At 40.6% G+C, this 18090-nt stretch overlaps 1 protein-coding gene across 1 annotated transcript in view; it reads right to left on the bottom strand.

The window, feature by feature from the left end:
* The window catches only part of esyt1b (extended synaptotagmin-like protein 1b), a 26113-nt gene extending 11038 nt beyond the window's left edge, over nucleotides 1-15075 (bottom strand). The window contains exons 1-26 of the mRNA XM_048255902.1: nucleotides 14338-15075; nucleotides 13408-13449; nucleotides 11622-11756; nucleotides 11437-11510; nucleotides 11200-11272; nucleotides 10229-10318; nucleotides 9933-9988; nucleotides 9651-9771; nucleotides 9077-9253; nucleotides 8598-8680; nucleotides 8388-8436; nucleotides 8139-8228; nucleotides 7736-7831; nucleotides 6788-6859; nucleotides 6388-6474; nucleotides 5939-6088; nucleotides 5588-5704; nucleotides 5122-5295; nucleotides 3706-3788; nucleotides 3523-3571; nucleotides 3251-3340; nucleotides 2928-3023; nucleotides 2351-2422; nucleotides 1847-1933; nucleotides 1071-1214; nucleotides 451-557 (exon numbers count right to left, since the gene is read on the bottom strand). Coding sequence (XP_048111859.1) covers nucleotides 451-557; nucleotides 1071-1214; nucleotides 1847-1933; nucleotides 2351-2422; nucleotides 2928-3023; nucleotides 3251-3340; nucleotides 3523-3571; nucleotides 3706-3788; nucleotides 5122-5295; nucleotides 5588-5704; nucleotides 5939-6088; nucleotides 6388-6474; nucleotides 6788-6859; nucleotides 7736-7831; nucleotides 8139-8228; nucleotides 8388-8436; nucleotides 8598-8680; nucleotides 9077-9253; nucleotides 9651-9771; nucleotides 9933-9988; nucleotides 10229-10318; nucleotides 11200-11272; nucleotides 11437-11510; nucleotides 11622-11756; nucleotides 13408-13449; nucleotides 14338-14691 — 2768 coding nt within the window. The 5' untranslated portion in view covers nucleotides 14692-15075. The remainder of the gene's footprint in view (nucleotides 1-450; nucleotides 558-1070; nucleotides 1215-1846; nucleotides 1934-2350; nucleotides 2423-2927; nucleotides 3024-3250; nucleotides 3341-3522; nucleotides 3572-3705; nucleotides 3789-5121; nucleotides 5296-5587; nucleotides 5705-5938; nucleotides 6089-6387; nucleotides 6475-6787; nucleotides 6860-7735; nucleotides 7832-8138; nucleotides 8229-8387; nucleotides 8437-8597; nucleotides 8681-9076; nucleotides 9254-9650; nucleotides 9772-9932; nucleotides 9989-10228; nucleotides 10319-11199; nucleotides 11273-11436; nucleotides 11511-11621; nucleotides 11757-13407; nucleotides 13450-14337) is intronic.
* Nucleotides 15076-18090: the final 3015 nt, after the last annotated feature.

Raw genomic sequence — 18090 nt, 5'->3', positions numbered from 1 at the left:
ACTCGTTATATTTCTAGTTGCTGTGCCTTTACTTTATGAAACTTTGCCAGGTATATTTATAGTAACAGTTCTAGAAAAGCAATAAGCTCGAGTCCGTAGGTTACACTGATTCTACAACAGGTACTGTAAGAGGGGTTTTAGGCACTCCGCTAGCGTGTTGTGCCTAACAACGCCCCTTAGCTGTTGTAGAATCAGTGTAACCTACGGCCTCTCGGGGCTTATTGCTTAAGTAAAAAACTTCAAATGAGTCGTGTCTGTGTTAATGAAGGAGATACACGGTCACAATATTTGCTGCAGTTGAGTCATCACACAGGTCACAGTCGGATGTTGCACAATCAGGTGTTGCACGGATGATATTGTTCTGTTATAAATAGACTTCTGTGCATCTACATTTGGTCTACATCTTCTCTTCTATGTGAAACCAGGTGTGCACAGAAATCTCTTCCTCACCCTTGAACAGTGTCCACTTCTGGCTTTTTCTCAGGAATAAAGCTCTTTGAAGCTTTCGGTGGTTCTTTATGGTCCACATCACCTATGGCCATTTTGGGACTCAGAATCTGGAACAAAATATAAAGTCATGTTCATTTACTTGGAGCCTTTGTGATTTGGTAAGGTGCCGCTAAATTAGGTGCCTGCTGTCAGGCTGAGAATGAAGGCGGTGATGCAACCGGGGAGAAACAACCTGTGTTGACAACTGAGCATCGATGTTTGTGTCAAACAGTGACTCCATTATGCTAAAATGCATCAAACACAACACAGGAAATATGGACTTTGTGACCTTATACGACTGTGTTGTTAGTGTATAATGTGCGAAAAGCAGCACAAAGCATGGAGATGGAAATTAGCTAGTGGCTTAATCATTCATCTTTGGTACAAAGCATCTCTTCTCTTTCTGTGATGCAAATGCATTTTGGTCATGGCCCCTAAAAAAAATATACTTATAAACATTTATAAGCTGTGTGCGTGTGCGTGCGTGAGCGCGCGCGCGTGTGTGTGTGTGTGTGTGTGTGTGTGTGTGTGTGTGTGCGTGCGTGCGTGTGTGCGTGCGTGCGTGAGGAACAGTACCCAACCTTGAGCTCCGCTCTAAGCAGAAGCTGGCTGGCAGGTGATCCCTCTAGGCTCAGCCACTGGTCCAGGATCAGCCCCGGTTCAGACAGCAGTTCTCTGACAGGCAGCACCAGTGAGCCCAGAGCCTGCTCCCAGTTGCTCGACAGCTGGAAAAAGAATGTTGTATTAGGACTAAATGGGTACCTGAATAAATTGTTGTTTCTTGATGTTAATTGTGGAGAGGAAAGCAAGTATCAAGCTGCTTCGTAATGTAAATTTCACAATGTACAATGGTACATTTAATCCGCTAGATCTCAATAACAAGAGTAGTCTGTGGTAAAAACAAGTTTTCTTTTAAGAATACACTAATGTCAGAGTGAGAAGACGAACTGTGTTGACGTCCGTTATGGAAATCTCAAATTGAAAACAGTGCCCGGGACAACACTGGGTAATGCGTTTTCTGCTGAGGCAATTTCCCAGACTAATAAATGGCATAACATTTGGTAATGACGGCATTAGGATACTGAGTATCACAGAGCACCCCACATCAAGGAGCTCTGGAAATGTCATCTCTATTAAAATGTCAATGCTTCTGATATGTATCTTCAGCGGTACACACAATTGTGACACAAACTCAATTTGCCTCAAAATAGCTGACAATTTGATTTGTCAGGGGAAAACTAACCCACGACTGTAGCCTTAGTATCCATGTCAGGCTAAATTAATTAAATTACTGGAGGGCCGTGTGATGTATCGGTAAAAGGCCTCCACATATATACACCTCACTCTCGTAACTTACCTTCACCTGAAGCATTTCCTCATTGGGGTCGCGAACCAGGAAGTAAAAGGTCTCATCCCACTGAGGAGACGAGGACCTTTCACAGACCTTTACAGAACAAGCAGGAAGAGTTGAGCACTCATTAGTGTTCAAACACAGAAGTGGCCCTGTTCTTAATTAACACAAAGCTATATTCTAAAACTAATAGTTCCGGTCCTTGATTGTGATTGGCTGAATCGCGTTCGATGCCGTTGTAAATCCAGCATAAACATACACCTTGACCGCATTTCGTTCTATATTACTGCGCTAGCATAACTTGATACAAAAGTTAAAGTAGCTGCGTCTCGACGTCGCTTGGCAACCATTCATATACATTCAAATATATTTCTTAGTGGAAGAATGATTATCTAGGAATAACACGTTATATTTCTAGTTGCTGTGCCTTTACTTTATGAAAATTTGTCATATTTGACTCGAGTGGCTTATTGCTTAAGTATACTCTTTTTTACATGCAAAAAAACACACCTTGGTTTTGTAGGACGTCCCTCCAACGACAAGCTCAGCTGCGGCCTTTGGTTCTTTACCACTCTTCTTATGCTGAAATGTGGGCACAGAGATGAAACACACACTTTCAATAAATTCCACAAACCGCATGAATGAAATAAACTGTGCATCCTACTAAATTCTTAAACATGCTACAAGGATACAAGGATACAAGGAAGTGTATTGTTACATGCATATAGTTACTGGAAGTAAGAAATGCAGTGAAATTATGTCTGGTGTCAGCCTATTGCATTTATTGGGGGGTGCTGTCTCCTTATCTGCTAGAAAGTGCTGTCTCCTTATCTGCTAGAAAGCCATTAAAGATACAGGAGCTCTAACAGAGTATTTCAGACAGAAGGTCAACAGAGATGTACAAAAAATAAAGCAACATTGGAACAAGTAAGCATATAAATCTATATCTATAAAACCCCATGTAAGCATATAAATCAAATCTATAAAACCCTGAAAATAAAACGATAAACATAATGAAGCGAGCATAATGGGTCCTCTTTATGCATGTGGACTCCTTATCAGAGAGCCTGAGGGTGTGGGCACTCACGGGCAGGTCATGACCGCGCTCCAGATACAGGAAAAGCAGCGCGGCAGAAGGGACGGCCTTGTTCTTGAACGCCTGCAGGGACTGATGGTGCAGCACCTGCCAGCACATGATGCACATGATATTGTTATGGCGTAAATATGACAGACAAAGCCAGACTGTTTACATTCCTCTTGGGTCCAGAGCTACGCTTCAACATGCCTATTGCAGCTATGTGATGGGACAGGATCCAAGCCGCGCCGTTTGCATTTGGTTTTCTGAGAGATACCGATTAGCAGTTATAGCAGACATAAAAAAAGCAGTGTTAAAATTGAAGGTGCTCTCACCTGTTCCAAATGATCTGATTCGGACTCCGTGGGCAGCCACTCCATGACCAGGTGAACACGACCAGACTTCACATCACTCAGTGTGTACCACTATCATAACAAAGGGAAGAGCTGGGAATAGGTTTCTGAACCCATACTTGAGAAGTATGATCATAGATTGATTCGATGGTTGACGATCCATTATGAAGTTATTCTTCTTTTACACATTTTGTGACATAATAGGCTCCTTCTTTTTGTTGTTTCCAACAAAACAACAAAAAGATTGTGCTTACCTCATCTGTATGTTGTGCACTGATCAGGTCACTCAGTTTGATCTTGAGCCTGAATGCAAAAGGGAATACAACCTTAGGATACAACCTAGTACTAACTACTGACCAAGACTTTGAAACAACCCTCAATTGCTTTAATGATAGTCTACAAAAATACCAAATCAGGAGATTCCCTCAATGTAGTACCTGCCCATGAAGTCATCCTGATCCATATCCTTGTCGAACATCTCTAAGAGGAGCTCCTGTCCAGGTAGTTCGGTCAAAACCACCTGGCATTTGAAAAAAAAGTCTGTTCAGAAATATCCTGCTGCTTAAAATCTGTCAATATAAAAACTCTGTAATCTGAACGGAAAGTTATTCAGTCAGTGCATTTCATTAGCCTCTGGATAGATTACCCATAACTCATAGAATAGTGCTTTGAATTTAACTTCAGTTGCCTAATAAGTTGTCCTTGTGTTCTGAATGAACTTCTATTGTAGGCAGGGTAGGAATTTCACGGCGGCCACGACGGCCATGGACGTCGTAGACCCTTGCGTTGGCCGTGATGCCCCTTTAAAAATCAGAGGTTTACAGGCCACTGTGGCCTTGGTGCCCCCTTCTCTCAATATTCTGGTTTATGTCCGACTAATAGCGTATTTTTATTAGCCTATGGCCTGACAAAATAATATTAGCATTCACAGCCCAAATTAATGTAGCGTTTTGCTTGAGTGGAAAAGTGACAGCCATACGGCAAGAAAGTAAGTGCATCCAGATTCCCATTCTTCTCAGTTGAACTGCTTGCGAAGTAGCCTACTCATCATACAGGCATAACAAGTATCACATCACATGAAAGAGCTTTTTCTCAGCTTTTAAACGGTGTTAGCCGTTTGGTGAACGGTTCGCGAGACAAATAAATACTATGATTAAATTGAATCATATATTCTAGGATCTGCGCCCATCTCCCTACCCATTCATTTTGGAATACTTAACGAACCCTTCGTTCAAAATACCAAATACAAAATAAATGTTACAAATATCGCCTAGATGTCGGTAACTATTAAAATCAGAGGATATACAGCTGACTAAGAGTTTGTTAAAGTAGCCTTAATGATCACAAAATGTTAAGCATGCGCTGAGCTGTGCTTAAATTGTTCAATACATTATTTCATAACAGGCCTAAAATAAAATAAATGTTAAATATAGCCTAGATATCTGTAAATATTAGATGATCAGATGATTTACAGTTCTATGTAATATGTCATGTTTCATGTTTTTGAACATACAGTGATGTTTCAGTTTCATGTTATTGTTTCATACAGTGATGCAGGTCTATTGAATAGGCTAAATACAATTTCACTCATTTTTATAGCCTACTACTGTATAGTTAACTTTGGCCTTGGTGCCCTGACATGTGGCCTTTGTGCCCCCCACCAAATATGCCCAACTGAAGGCCAAGTGGCCTTGCCCCCAAAATGGTGAAATTCCAAGCCTGATTGTAGGTACTTTTAAGGTAACAGGAGTGCTAAAACTTCACTTCCTTCAATGATGCAACTTGTCATTACACTGGTTAGCAACAGGGGAGCGCTGTGCCACTTACAAATGACTAATGACACAGTGCCGTACCTCATACATCTCATTCCAGTTGGGATTCAGATTTCCTTTGATCACGTCACTCTTGAAAGTCTTGCCTCCGATGCTGATTTTGACATACGGGTCACTCTTCCCCTTAATCATCCCCATCACTTTGTCCTTGGCGACCAGATTCTGAGCCCCCACCAGATGGATCCGTAGCACCCCCTATGGGCAAATATTATAAAGTGCACAATACTCTGAATTCTGTACAGCCAGCCTTTTGTGACAACAACAACAATGTTAGATTGTAGAGTGATATGCTATGAATGCTAGAATATTGTGCACTACACAACAAGTAGTGTACAATATCATTACGATTCCACACCTTTGCGTCTACTTCATTTTGATTAATGGTGATATTTGGCACTGTTGTATTTCTCTATGTATTCCCTTTATGACTAGAAATGGATTACAAAGGGAACAGTGTTACTAGTAAGGCGATCGATAATGGCATTACCTTGTTGGCAAAGTTGGCATCCGGTGTAGTCTGCTGGGGTCGCGCAGCTGCTTTGGTGCCCGTGGAGTCACTGGAGCTGAGAGGTGTCTGAAGATGCGCCTCATCTATCCACAAGACCTGGCAAACGAGAGACAGGGTGAAAAACGCGACATGCATGAATTAATACGGCAATTAAATCTCAACTCAAATGCAAAAACAACATCCAGCACGTCCACCACATAGTCCAAAATGTCTCCTTCTTTGAACTTTTTAACATAATGATGAAACGTAAAGGTTGATAAGCGTTCTCTCCATCAGACTGGTTCTGATCTGCCATTGGACCTCTGAGCATTGGTCACTGCGAGGACTCACTCGGAGTACGGCGTTGATGTAGATGCGGCTAGCTGACCCAGAATGGTCCAGCTGGAACCACTGGTCCAGACTCAGGTCCGAACGGGCCAGAAGGCGGGACAGGGGGATGGTCAGACTGCCTAGGGACTGGACACGGTCATTATCCTTCACCTGACACAAAGACACAAGAGGCATTTTGAGTCAGATATATTAAAACAGGTGTCATTTTGGCACTAAATAGTATTGCCTCAAACTAGTCTTTCTCAAACTAGTGTGGATGCCATAGATATCATTCCATATATGTAGGAGAACCGATATTATTCCATATGAGTAGAGAATATTTTTTATATTGCAATAGCATATGCAATAGTATCATTGTATATAATTAAAAAGCAAACAGCTAGTTTAGCCGTGACTGTATAACAACCCCATTGAAATGTGCTTACATACGTAGGTTTAGTGAAGTCTACCTGTATGTCTATGTCCTGTTTGTGAGGGTCCTGAATGAAGAAAGTGAATGCATCTTCCCACTCTGGGTTCACTGTGTTCCAGGCGGTCTGTGCCATTGAGAAGTTGAGAAGGAGAGGAAATTACATCAATCTATGGCATTTCTACATTCACAAGAAGATACTTCAAAAAGGTTAAGCAACGGAGAACTAACAAGGTCCATATGAAATATTCCATTTTTTTGCATCAACTAATATAAAACTATATAAAATGCATTATTTATAGTATAAAATAAAATAAAATAAAATAAAATAAAAATAATTCTGAATTTTCCAGTCCACTAGGACCTTGTTACTCCTCAGATGACGCCATGTTGAAGTCAACCACACTGTTGTGTAAACTCATGCCCTCTGTGTAGCGTACCCTGCTCTCCCTGGTGAGGTCCTGCACAGACAGTTGCACCATGGGACTGGGCTCCTTGTTGCCCTTCTTCATCTGCAGAAACAACAACACATTAGCACCTTCACTTTTGAGGCACTGCAGTCATTTTTTCTACTGTACATTTTACAAAGTAAATATCAAATAAATCAAGTACAGATCACTTTTAGATAGCATGTTGCCAAATATGCACACACTTGACGGTAATGTAGAGTGGTTTATCATAAAAGGAAACTGAATTACAAAAAATGGGTTTCATATTATCCATTGTATTCAAGTGTCTGTAGAACTGAAACATGAAACGCAAAGCCATTAGTATCTAGGAAGTTAGTATGCTTTAGACAGAAGTGTCAGATAAATTCTTGACCATAACCATAATGGACTATGTTCCTCTTGGATAGAAAAAATGCACTGCTTGTATTTAGAGACCATTTTCGCATCATTCTGAAATGCAGAGTAGGTATTGAATGAATAAAGTGTGGTTTTAAGTCGCATCCTCAAGGTTAATGCTTGTCAGCAAAAACAAAATCTAACGTCTAAATGCTATGTGTCTTGCATAACAATCCCTAAACCAATAAATGGGAGTAACACTTCCTCAAATTCAAAGCAGAAACACAACACAGAGCTGGCCAAGGCTGAGTATCTCAAGAATCAGGAAAACATATTAAAACCCAGAACGCCCCACACAATAGCCTAAACCGTAATGATCTGAAACTCTGCCAAGATGGAATTCTCTTGACAAGACTGCAAGCCACTACAGATCTGGGACCAGTTTTTAAATACTTCTTGTCATGGCAAGACCACGAGCAGGGGACAAGTCAGAGTTTAGATCTGCTATGAGGCATAACTTCTCCCTCGTGACCGTGACTGTGTGGAGAGACAGGAAACAAGGCTGTGCAGGCTGAGGGAGGAGAAGGAATAGAGCTCACTCACAGGCAGGGCTTCAGCTTTGTCCAAATACACAGCCAAGATGGCCGCCGAGGGAGGGTCCGCGGTTTTACTGCTCACGGTAGAATTCCTCTTGATAACCTGAGGCAAGGAAAAAACAAGTCCACTTTAAAAAGAAGAGTTCACTCTGATGTAACCACCAGTATAAATATCAAAAAAGGTTCTGCTCATTCTTTCATCAAAGCTGATGTTCACACCAGACTCTGTACAGACGCTTGAGACGTATTGTTATGCTGTGGCACTATATAAATAAAGCTGAAATAAAACTGCGATGAATTATTTTATCTACTCATATTGTTCACTTGAATTTTTTGGTCATGAACAAATATGGTCCTAGGGTGTGTCCACACTTCACAGCCTCTTTATAGGAGAGCGTAGCCTTTCTTACCTCGTCCAACTGGTCTGTGTTGCTCACCAGAGTTAGCCACTCCAGTCTGAGGTGGACACGGCCTGTCTTAGTGTCCTTCAGAGGGAACCACTAAGGAACACAAACCCACACAAATGTAACACCAATGCACTGGATGGACATATCCACTGCAATTCATGTGTTAGTACTAAATCCGGGACAAGAACATAACAAGGCCTCATTATGAACATTATTAATCTTAGATGAGACACACAGATACAGCACACTCACTTCATCCACAACTTTAGATTTCTTCACAATGCCCAAATCCATCTTGGTCCTAGGGAGAAACGGTGGAGGAGGAGGAGAGGAGAGGAGAGGAGAGGAGAGGAGAGGAGAGGAGAGGAGAGGAGAGTGAAAAGGTGCAGAACATTCCCACAAAGAACAAATGAATCAGGGTTGAAAATGAGTGAGAACACAGAACAGGCACGGAGATGGTACCTTCCCAGGAAGTCATCCTGGTCGGGGTCTTTATCATACACCTCCACCTCCAACTCCTGACCAGGCACTTCATGAACAATGACCTGGCACAGTCACGAGCAGGCACACATGCACATACACACAAATACACAGACCCATGTACACAAGTATACAAACACACAGACACACACGCATACAGACACACACGCATACAGATGGGCACAAAAATGGCCATATAGTAAAGTGAGACATGGTAACATTTTTAAAAGAAGGAAAAAAGGCAAAAACATCCTCATTTGAATGCACACAACCACTCTATTAACACAATTATGTGAATGATTTGACTACAAAAGCACACCACACAACCATGCGAAAACAGTAAGCAGTGGCTGTGTGGACAGATTTCAACATCTCTCCATTTCAGAAGAACTTAGGCAACGTCTGTGTGTGTCACCACATCAGATAAGCTGTCTGGCCTCTGACGTCACATCCAGCCTCACCTCGTACATCTCGGCCCACTTGGGACACGTGGTGTTGTCCACGTGGTGGGATGTGAAGGACTGCGGGCCCACTCTCAAGAGGGCATAAGGGTCAGACATGCCTGCAATCACCCCCTTTATGTAGTTATCTTTAGCGGCCAGGTCAGCAGCCTCCAACAGGTGGATACGCACAACTCCCTAAGAGTGTGAGAGAGAGAGTGAGAGAGAAAAGAGAGAGACAGAGAGAGTTAGAAGTAAGAAACAAAGGTATAGGTCTGTTTGATTGTGTGTGTGTGTGTGTATGTGTGTGTGTGTGCGTTGGTGTGTGTGAGTGCGTGTGCTGTCCTCAGCGAAAGCGTGCCTGCCTTTCCTGTGTGGTTTTACCCACAAGCAGGAGAAGAACAAGTAGTTGGGTGAGGTGGTATGAAGACTGCAACAAGTGCGTGCTAAAGCAACCACCTGCCTTGGTGCAAACTGCATAATGTGCCAACTATTAATGAACTGTAAGTAAGAATGAGCAGCAAGTGTCAGCAAGAGATCCCTGGCTGAATAGAAATCGTGTGTACTGTATGTGTGTGTGTGTGTGTGTGTTTACCCTAGGCAAAGGACTGCGGAGCTGGGCAACATGCAGATCAGGAATTAGAGGGACAGTCAGTCGATTGGGCAGAACCAGAAAAGAGGCGATGATATCCATGATCATAGAGTCTGACATCACACTAAGGGTTGAAAAAGACACAAACAAAAACATACACATACTTTATCAAACAAACAAATAAATAAAGTCTTTCCTGAATAAAGGACCTAAGAACACTTCATTCCATTTTGCAGTAAGCATAAACTCTGAAGCCAGATCACATCAGTGACCTGATTCACTCACTTCAGTCCAGGAATGTCCAGCAGATTGGTCATCCCGGTCCAGTTGATATCCAATTTCTGCAGGATCACAAGAGGGGAAGAGAAGACCCTTGAGTGAGTCAAAAAAACATAGGCCTATGGGGAAGCTTAATGGTTAAGAACTACTCAGACAAAAACCACCGCCAGCCAGTATACCTCTCAGCTTCCACACAAATGAAAAACCACAAGTACAAGGTGGACGGATGGATGAATTAGAATTATAAAGGACAGGGATGAGTGAATGATTCGGACAGGCAAATAGAAGGATGACCAACTCACAGGCCTGCGAATGAAGAACATGGTAACGGCACCCACGATAGGCACATCTCCGATCAGAGGCTCCAAAATGACTCGCATCATTCCATGTAGCTGCAATGAAAGGCAGTAAAAACAAATAAAATAATAAAATAAATAAAAATAGTTTAATTGAAGTGTTATGTAAGTGTTTCTAGTGTTTCTCGACTGAATAGCCGAATATTTGGTGTAATTTTATAATTTACTTCAGTTGTCCAATGCGTTTGTTTTCAAAGCAGAAGTGGCCGCAATGACAAGAATTATCCCTACTAGACCATACACATCTCACTCCTCCATTGTTTCGTGTTCCTCTCAGTGAGCGTTATTCTAGGAAGAACAATGCTCGAGGCAAAACAAAACTTACTGACTTACTCATTTGCACTATCACCATGGCCACTATCACCATTGCACTACCACCATGACACTCATTCACACAGAGCACCTTAGAGCACCTTACCATACCTTACTATGCACAGAGAATCACAGGCTCAGTCCCTGCCTCAGTCATTGCAAGCGCCTCTGATTTATTAATCACTACTATGTGGATACTGTTTTTAGAATTGATTTAGATTAAGTGTTGGTATAATTTGTATTTTTGTCATTTGTATTTTAGTATATTTTTATATATTGTATTATGTGTTAGTATAATTTGTATTTTAGTATATTTAGCATATTCTTTATCTTCTACTGTCCTTACTGCTTAGTTGTGTTTTTATATTATATACTTTAATTACTCTTTCTGCTGTTAAAGAATGTGTTTGTGTTGTATGTATGCTGCTGCTGAAACCTTGAATTTCCCCTTGGGATCAATAAAGTATCTATCTATCTATCTATCTATCTATCTATCTATCTATCTATCTATCTATCTATCTAAAACAAAGCAAAGCCTAGAGGGCCAGCTCTCAATCACCACTTGAATTCACTGACAATGCAAATATGGATGCAAATCAACCCACCTGGATTCCCTTCACACCTGCTTTGCAGAAATACCTTTTCACCTCCACGTTAATCTCAACATTGCCAACGTAGCTGTGATAGGGAGAGGAGACATGGATATGTCAGTGAACTAAGGAAACACTATGGTGCAAATGCAGAGTATACACAATTGTGTGTGTCTTTTTACTGTTTTTTTTACTGTACATGTCGGACATGACATGATGTTATGATAAAGATAGAAATCAGTATAAAATCACCTGATGTAAACATCCAGGAGAACTTGACCTTTGTCATTTTCTGTGTGAGCCTTCACCCCTACAACCTTCATAGACTGTGACACACACAGACAGAAAGATGAAAAATGATTAATTAAATAGAAAACACATCTGGTGAAATTTAGCTGAGACAGTGTGCCATGAATGACAGGGCTTCAGAGTTGCACCTTGTCTCCCATGTCGATTTTGGTGAAGTTGAACGTCTGCAGGTGGCTGTTGGATCCGCGTATGGCAGGAGCAATTGTGTCTATCAGTAGCTTCTCCAGATACTGACCAATGAATGGCCATGCCTGCTGTAGCACCTGAGAGATGTAAAGAGTAGGAGAGGTCCAATCAGTCAAACACACACAGACACACCACACACACACAGACAGACACACACACACACACACACACACATATACACACACAGACACACACACACAGACACACAACAACAACAACAACAACAACGAAGGCATGTAACTATGTAATTTAGTCATTAAACTTTTGTCAAACTCATGTCAATCATGTGAATCCTCTGGTATTCAACTGTCTTCACTACTTTGCACCATGCAGGAATCCACCCAGTATCCAAACAGGCTCAGTATCAAACAGATCAAATAAAAATGTTCATAACAGGCTTGCTACCATCAAGTGTCAATGAGAGGCAGAGGCTGCTGTATGAACAGAGCAAAGTCAAGAGGCATGGAGCACAAGGCCAAAAATAAACACAATTATCTATGCACCGATGACTTGTGTTCTTGTGTTTAGCGTCCAGAGACATGCAAGACACTTCTACACAGGAGTACCCGCTGCATTTACAGTGTTTACAACGCTGTCATGGAAACACTTCCTTGTTTAAGATTTTGTGGTTTTCAGTGATGCAGAAGTAGTAGTCTGGAAGAAGACGCACTGTTGTTTTGCATAGCCTAACTACTCAAATGGAAAACATGTGGCACAGCTAGTCAGAAGTGAATCAGCAACAGGCGCATTGGTCCTTCTATATAAAAAAGCATCACAGAAAGACTACTTTACTTTACTTTTTGTAATCAAACTCTCAAATCGCTGGTTTGCCAGAAAAATGTTGCTTGTGCCTGAAGTTACACCATAAATTCAGTCTGGCTTACTTAGTTCTATTCTTAGACTAGGAGCCTGAAGTCTGAGTGGTGTGGAGGGGGTGAATAAATGCTAGCATTCGATTGGTTTTCGGGGTATCCACTTCCTCCTCCTCCTCCTCCTTCCTGTGACTCAGCCAGCACTAATGTGGAAATGCTAACAAAAGAGGCTAGTGCTTTAGCTGTAGCGCTCCCCAACTCCCTTCTATGGAGGGGATTAGTACAGGAACAGAGGCCACGGATAGGTGGGGGGTTACATGGTTACATTGGTGCATATCACACCCGTTGCTAGCCATTTATGTGTAAACAGCCGCCCCATGGCCGTCGGTCTATCAGCACAGCAGCTGCACCATGTTAGATTTGTATTTGTGTGTGTGTGTGTGTGTGTGTGTGTGTGTGTGTGTTTGCGGTGGGAGCTTGTGTGCGCACATGTTCATATTTGAATCGCCAAGAGCTGACTTTGTTGGGCAGCACAGTTCTCTGGCAGCCTCGGGGCAAATTATGTTCCAGGATATAATCAGCTGAGAAACTTGAGATGCATTCGAATAAGGTGGGGTTTGGTACAGGGTGGTTTGGGTGAAGTCTAGGTAAAGTAGTCTGGGCCTGTTTCGAGTTGGAGAAGAGGGCTCCAACATCAGTGTGGTGTGCGTAGTTTTTTAAAAATGTTTTTATAAATTTCAAAGGTCAGATTTCCTACAAATGAAGACACTGTTTTATTGCTGGTTAAGGACGACGGTATCTGCCTCTGTGTCTAAATTGAGCCTATTGTTTAAAGTTGTGCAATACATTTCATTGTGGCAAAATGTTGTGGTGCAATGACAGGAATTCAAAGACGTGTAAAGGTTAACTAAAGTACCTTATTCAGCCACTCCACCTTTTCAACATCTGGGAAATTGACCTGCAATAGATACAAATGTCAACATGTCAAACGTCAATGTCTGCAGTCTTTTCTTTTGAATGAAAACATTTGGGCAACAGATCCTTATTCATTTTCATGGTCTTGCACTTCTATAAAGGGTTAAGTAACAGATGTACCACCAAATAGATCATTAGTGATGCTGTTCAACAATCACTGTTGCAGAACTGAATTCATCTTTCTCCAGCCAACTACTTCAACATTTAATTTTCAGTTTATTTATAAATGGAATAAAATTGTCCCTTCCTTTCTTTCAGTGTGATACACTCAGTGCATTACACTGGCCCCACCCATGTCCCCCCTCCCATACAGAACGTATCTAGAATTGCCAAATATAGGGACAAAGATGGGAATGTAAAGTCTAAAAGTCATACAAACTTTCTAGGGGGAATGTCAATAACCCCCTGCAAACAAGATAGGGGTGGCTATGTGAAATTTCTTTCAAAACCTACACAGACAATTGATTACAATAAACAAATCTATATGATTTAAAATTTTAGGCCACTCATAATGTTCACTGAGAGTTTGGTCCTTGGTGAGTTTGCCATTCGGGAACCCTATCTACCTTTTTGTAACTGTAAATGGTACGAAAATGTCAACTGCAGTGATCGATTCTGCAGTATATGGATGACATAATATTAGGATGAACACGGACAGTATCACAATTACAGTACAGAAATTAAACCAACAGGAATTAGACATTACATACTGTAATATAGTTTCCTTAAAGATAGGCCAGAGGCCCTAGCTATCCTCATGAAGTTAGAGCGGTCTAGATGAAAGTGTTTTGTTCATGTGTGTTTACTGCTCACAAACCAAGAAAGTGTAAAAAAAAATGCTTTGCGGACGCTATTTTGGAAATGTCCTTACCCATGCAGGAAGGTCCCGTTTGCTTTTAAATACTTTGGTTGATGTGTATTCCTGCTCATTGCTCAATAAGTGGATAGCAGACCTCAGTCGTGTCTCTTTAGCTTCGCGTGTATGCTTCCAACCGGAATAGACCATAAGCCCGAACACCACCAAACTGGTGCTTATTCGATAATACCCAGCTAAGTATACTGGCAGAAGGGCACTCAGACATTTCCCAAAAGTCCACAGGACAGCCGTTGCGCTTATTCCTGGTGTTTTTTGGGTCTCTATTTGGCTGTCGGTTGCATCTTCTCCGGACAGGGCCGTGTTCGCCTTGTCGGTGCCTTTGGATCCATCTTGCCCCGCATTCTGCATCGTGGCGACTGGCGAGTTTAGCAAGTTCACAGCCTTAGCAAATGAAACGTTCTGAAAATAGTTTACCAAAGTCGGCCTAACGGTGTTCCAGACCTTCAGTAGTGTTTCCCGTTTCGACGCATGTTCAACGAGAGAAACTGGCTTTAGCGAAAATACCTTACTCGGTGCCAATTCTTAATTCTGCGTGGCATGCCAGCTGAGTCAACACGAAAGTATGCCGTTTTATTTCGTGACATTTACCTCATACCGCGCACCGCTAAAGCTTTTCGACCCAACTGGTCGTTGTCTACCTCACTGTATGACACACGCCCAGTTAACTGCAAGTTAAATGGGCCAGTCAGATGCAAGATGCCACTGCGGTAAGAACAAGATGCAATGGCAATTTTTCAGTGGGTGGGCGTAGGATGCGGAACGGGAAAGGGCGCACTTTAGAGGATGGAACAGGGATCCAACAGTCTCCACCTTTTTTGAGCAGACGGACAGTGACAGATGTAAGCAAAAATGTCATTGCCTGGCTGCAAATAGTCAATGGAGTTTAAAACTGTTAAACATTAAAAACGATAATGAACATAAACGAGCCATGACTGTATGCCTAAAAGCCAGATAATAATCTTAAAACAATGTATTCCCTGTAAGTTAACGACTTCCATTGACTTCCTTTAGTGCAGGGGCAATATGTAGCAAAAAAAGGTGTTTGGAACATTTCATATAGATTTTTGCTAATTATGTTTTTTCACTTCTTCAGACCCTATAGTTTGCAAAACTACCTGTTTACAATGTTTTCCCGGACTGCACGGGTCCAAAATCCAAGATGGCGGATATATCACCAAAAATTGCAAATAATCGCCTTTTTAAACATTTTAAATGGATATATGTTAGGTATTATCATTATACACATACATTTTCTAATAAAATGGAAAGACTTAGGTGGGACATTCCAGAATTAGAGGACATTTGGTGTCCCCCCCTGATATTTCAAATACTCAAGTCCAAAATAACAAAAATGTTTACATAACCTGCAAGTGAAACTGTCATAAAGCAAAACATAATAATCTGCTGGGGAAAAGTGGTTCCTTTACATGATTAAAAATACCGATTAGTTCTGGAACACCCCTTAAAATGGGGTTTTTATCCTGTCCCCGGCTCCTGATGACTAACTTTTAAACCAAATTGAACAGCTAAAATAAGTCTTTAATATATTATCTTTTGCAGTATTTTGTGGATACACATCTATTGTATTCGATTCGAATTTCTTTGATTATAACATATTTTGAATACTATTTATTGTGCCATGAAGTTGTGTCCCCGAATGTGCACGCAACCCTGTTACCAATACCATTTTTGCCTGGCTGATAAAGGGTTAAAATATTATGTCATATTACAAACAAGAAATGACATCATCCAATCATTTTCAAAAAACATGGGTAGACAAAAGGTGAGTGTCCTCTTCCAATTTTAATATATTTTCAAACTTTTCTGGGATAATTGAGTACGTAAAGCTTAACCACGCAACCCTGTTACTCATGTTTTAAAATTAATGTTGAATAATTTCATTTTTTATAATTACCACATTGGTCCTTGACCTTGGTAAAATAGCTAAATTTTACAGCTAGCTTCTGTTCATAAGGTAGATGCTATATTACCATTAATTCGCAACCCTGTTACTCGCAACCCTGTTACTCTAATTAAAGTAACATGGTTATTATCATAGTTATCAAGGTATTTTTTTGTTAAATATGATATATTTATGATTAAATATGCTGAGTTAAATTATAAAAATGAATTTATTTGTATAATTAAACATTATTTACATATTTTAAATAAATTGCCAGATTTTCTTCTGTTAGTACAGCGTCATTGCAGCATATTGTGCTACAATACATGTTGAGATTCAATTAGAGCTGAAAATAAACACATTTTGGTTAGATATTTGTGATTATTTGCAATAGATAGGCCTAATATCAGAATTTCTAATGGATTTCTACAGATTTATGATGTTATGACTCAATTTGCAACTCTGTTACAAAAACATTTTTATTAAAATAAGGATAAATAATGGTAAGTAATTTTGCTATCACACAAAAAATTACATCAATAGTCCTTAGAACAGCTTATATGATTATATGCACAATGTATCTGAGCATATTTGAGAATAGATACTGGAATTATTAAAAAAAACTGTATGTCACTGTTCAAATGGAAGATAATTAAGCCTGTGATAGTTAGTCTAATTAACATATATAATATATATTAACAATCTTACCTGAAATCATGACTATTCCGTGTAAAATGACTTCCCTTATTGAATGAAAAAGGATTTACTGAAAAATATTTTAAAAATATACTTTTTTCATGCTATTTTGTATTTGTAACAGGGTTGCGTATAACTACATGTACACAGCAAATAAAACATTTGAGGTGGAAAAAGTACCGTTGATGCCTGAGCTTGACAAATCATATAATTTAGTAGTTTATGACCTATATTTTTTAAATATTCAACATAAAATGTTAAAATAGAAAATAATTATTTAACAAGTGTAAATGCCAAAATGTCCTCTAATTCTGGAATGTCCCAGGTAATAAATATGACCATGGGTGACATGAGATGTCATGATGATTATCAACCAGTGATGGGTGTAACCTTATGCTATTTATTGGCACACCCGGAAAAAAACACATTGACTGATTTAAAAGTTTCCTTCACATAACCTAATAATCATTTGAATTAAAGTAATGTTCTGCACTCACCCCAATAGATTCGATTAGAGTAGAATAGATTCAACTTTATTGTCATTGCAGAGTACAAGTATGAAGACAACAAAATGTGGTTTAATTGCGTCTAACCAGAAGTGCAAAAAAGGAGAAAAGTGCAAAGTGATATAGTATAGTATATATACTCTTTTGAGTCCCGTGAGGGAAATTTGGTCTCTGCATTTATCCCAATCCGTGAATTAGTGAAACACACACAGCACACAGTGTACACACAGTGAGGTGAAGCACACACTAATCCCGGCGCAGTGAGCTGCCTGCATCAACAGTGGCGCTCGGGGAGCAGTGAGAGGTTAGGTGCCTTGCTCAAGGGCACTTCAGCCGTGCCTACTGGTCGGGGTTCGAACCGGCAACCGGGTTCCGGGTACAGGTCCGAAGTGCTAACCAGTAGGCCACGGCTGCCCCAAAAATTATAGAGTACAAAGTACAAAGTATAGACAGGTGGTGCATAGACAGGTCAAGAAATAGTGCAGTGTAGACAGTAGTATACAGTTGATTTATATAAAGTAGAGAGGTTTAGAGTAATATAAATATGTGCAGTGTATTAGCAGTTACCTTATAAGAGCAGAATAAATATGGCTATGTAATGTGTATGAACAACATACATTGGGGGGGGGCCTCCTTGTTGTC

The sequence above is a fragment of the Alosa alosa genome, chromosome 10, assembly GCF_017589495.1.
Source record: "Alosa alosa isolate M-15738 ecotype Scorff River chromosome 10, AALO_Geno_1.1, whole genome shotgun sequence".
NCBI classification, from domain to species: domain Eukaryota; kingdom Metazoa; phylum Chordata; class Actinopteri; order Clupeiformes; family Clupeidae; genus Alosa; species Alosa alosa.
This window is presented reverse-complemented; position numbering and strand designations above follow the sequence as displayed.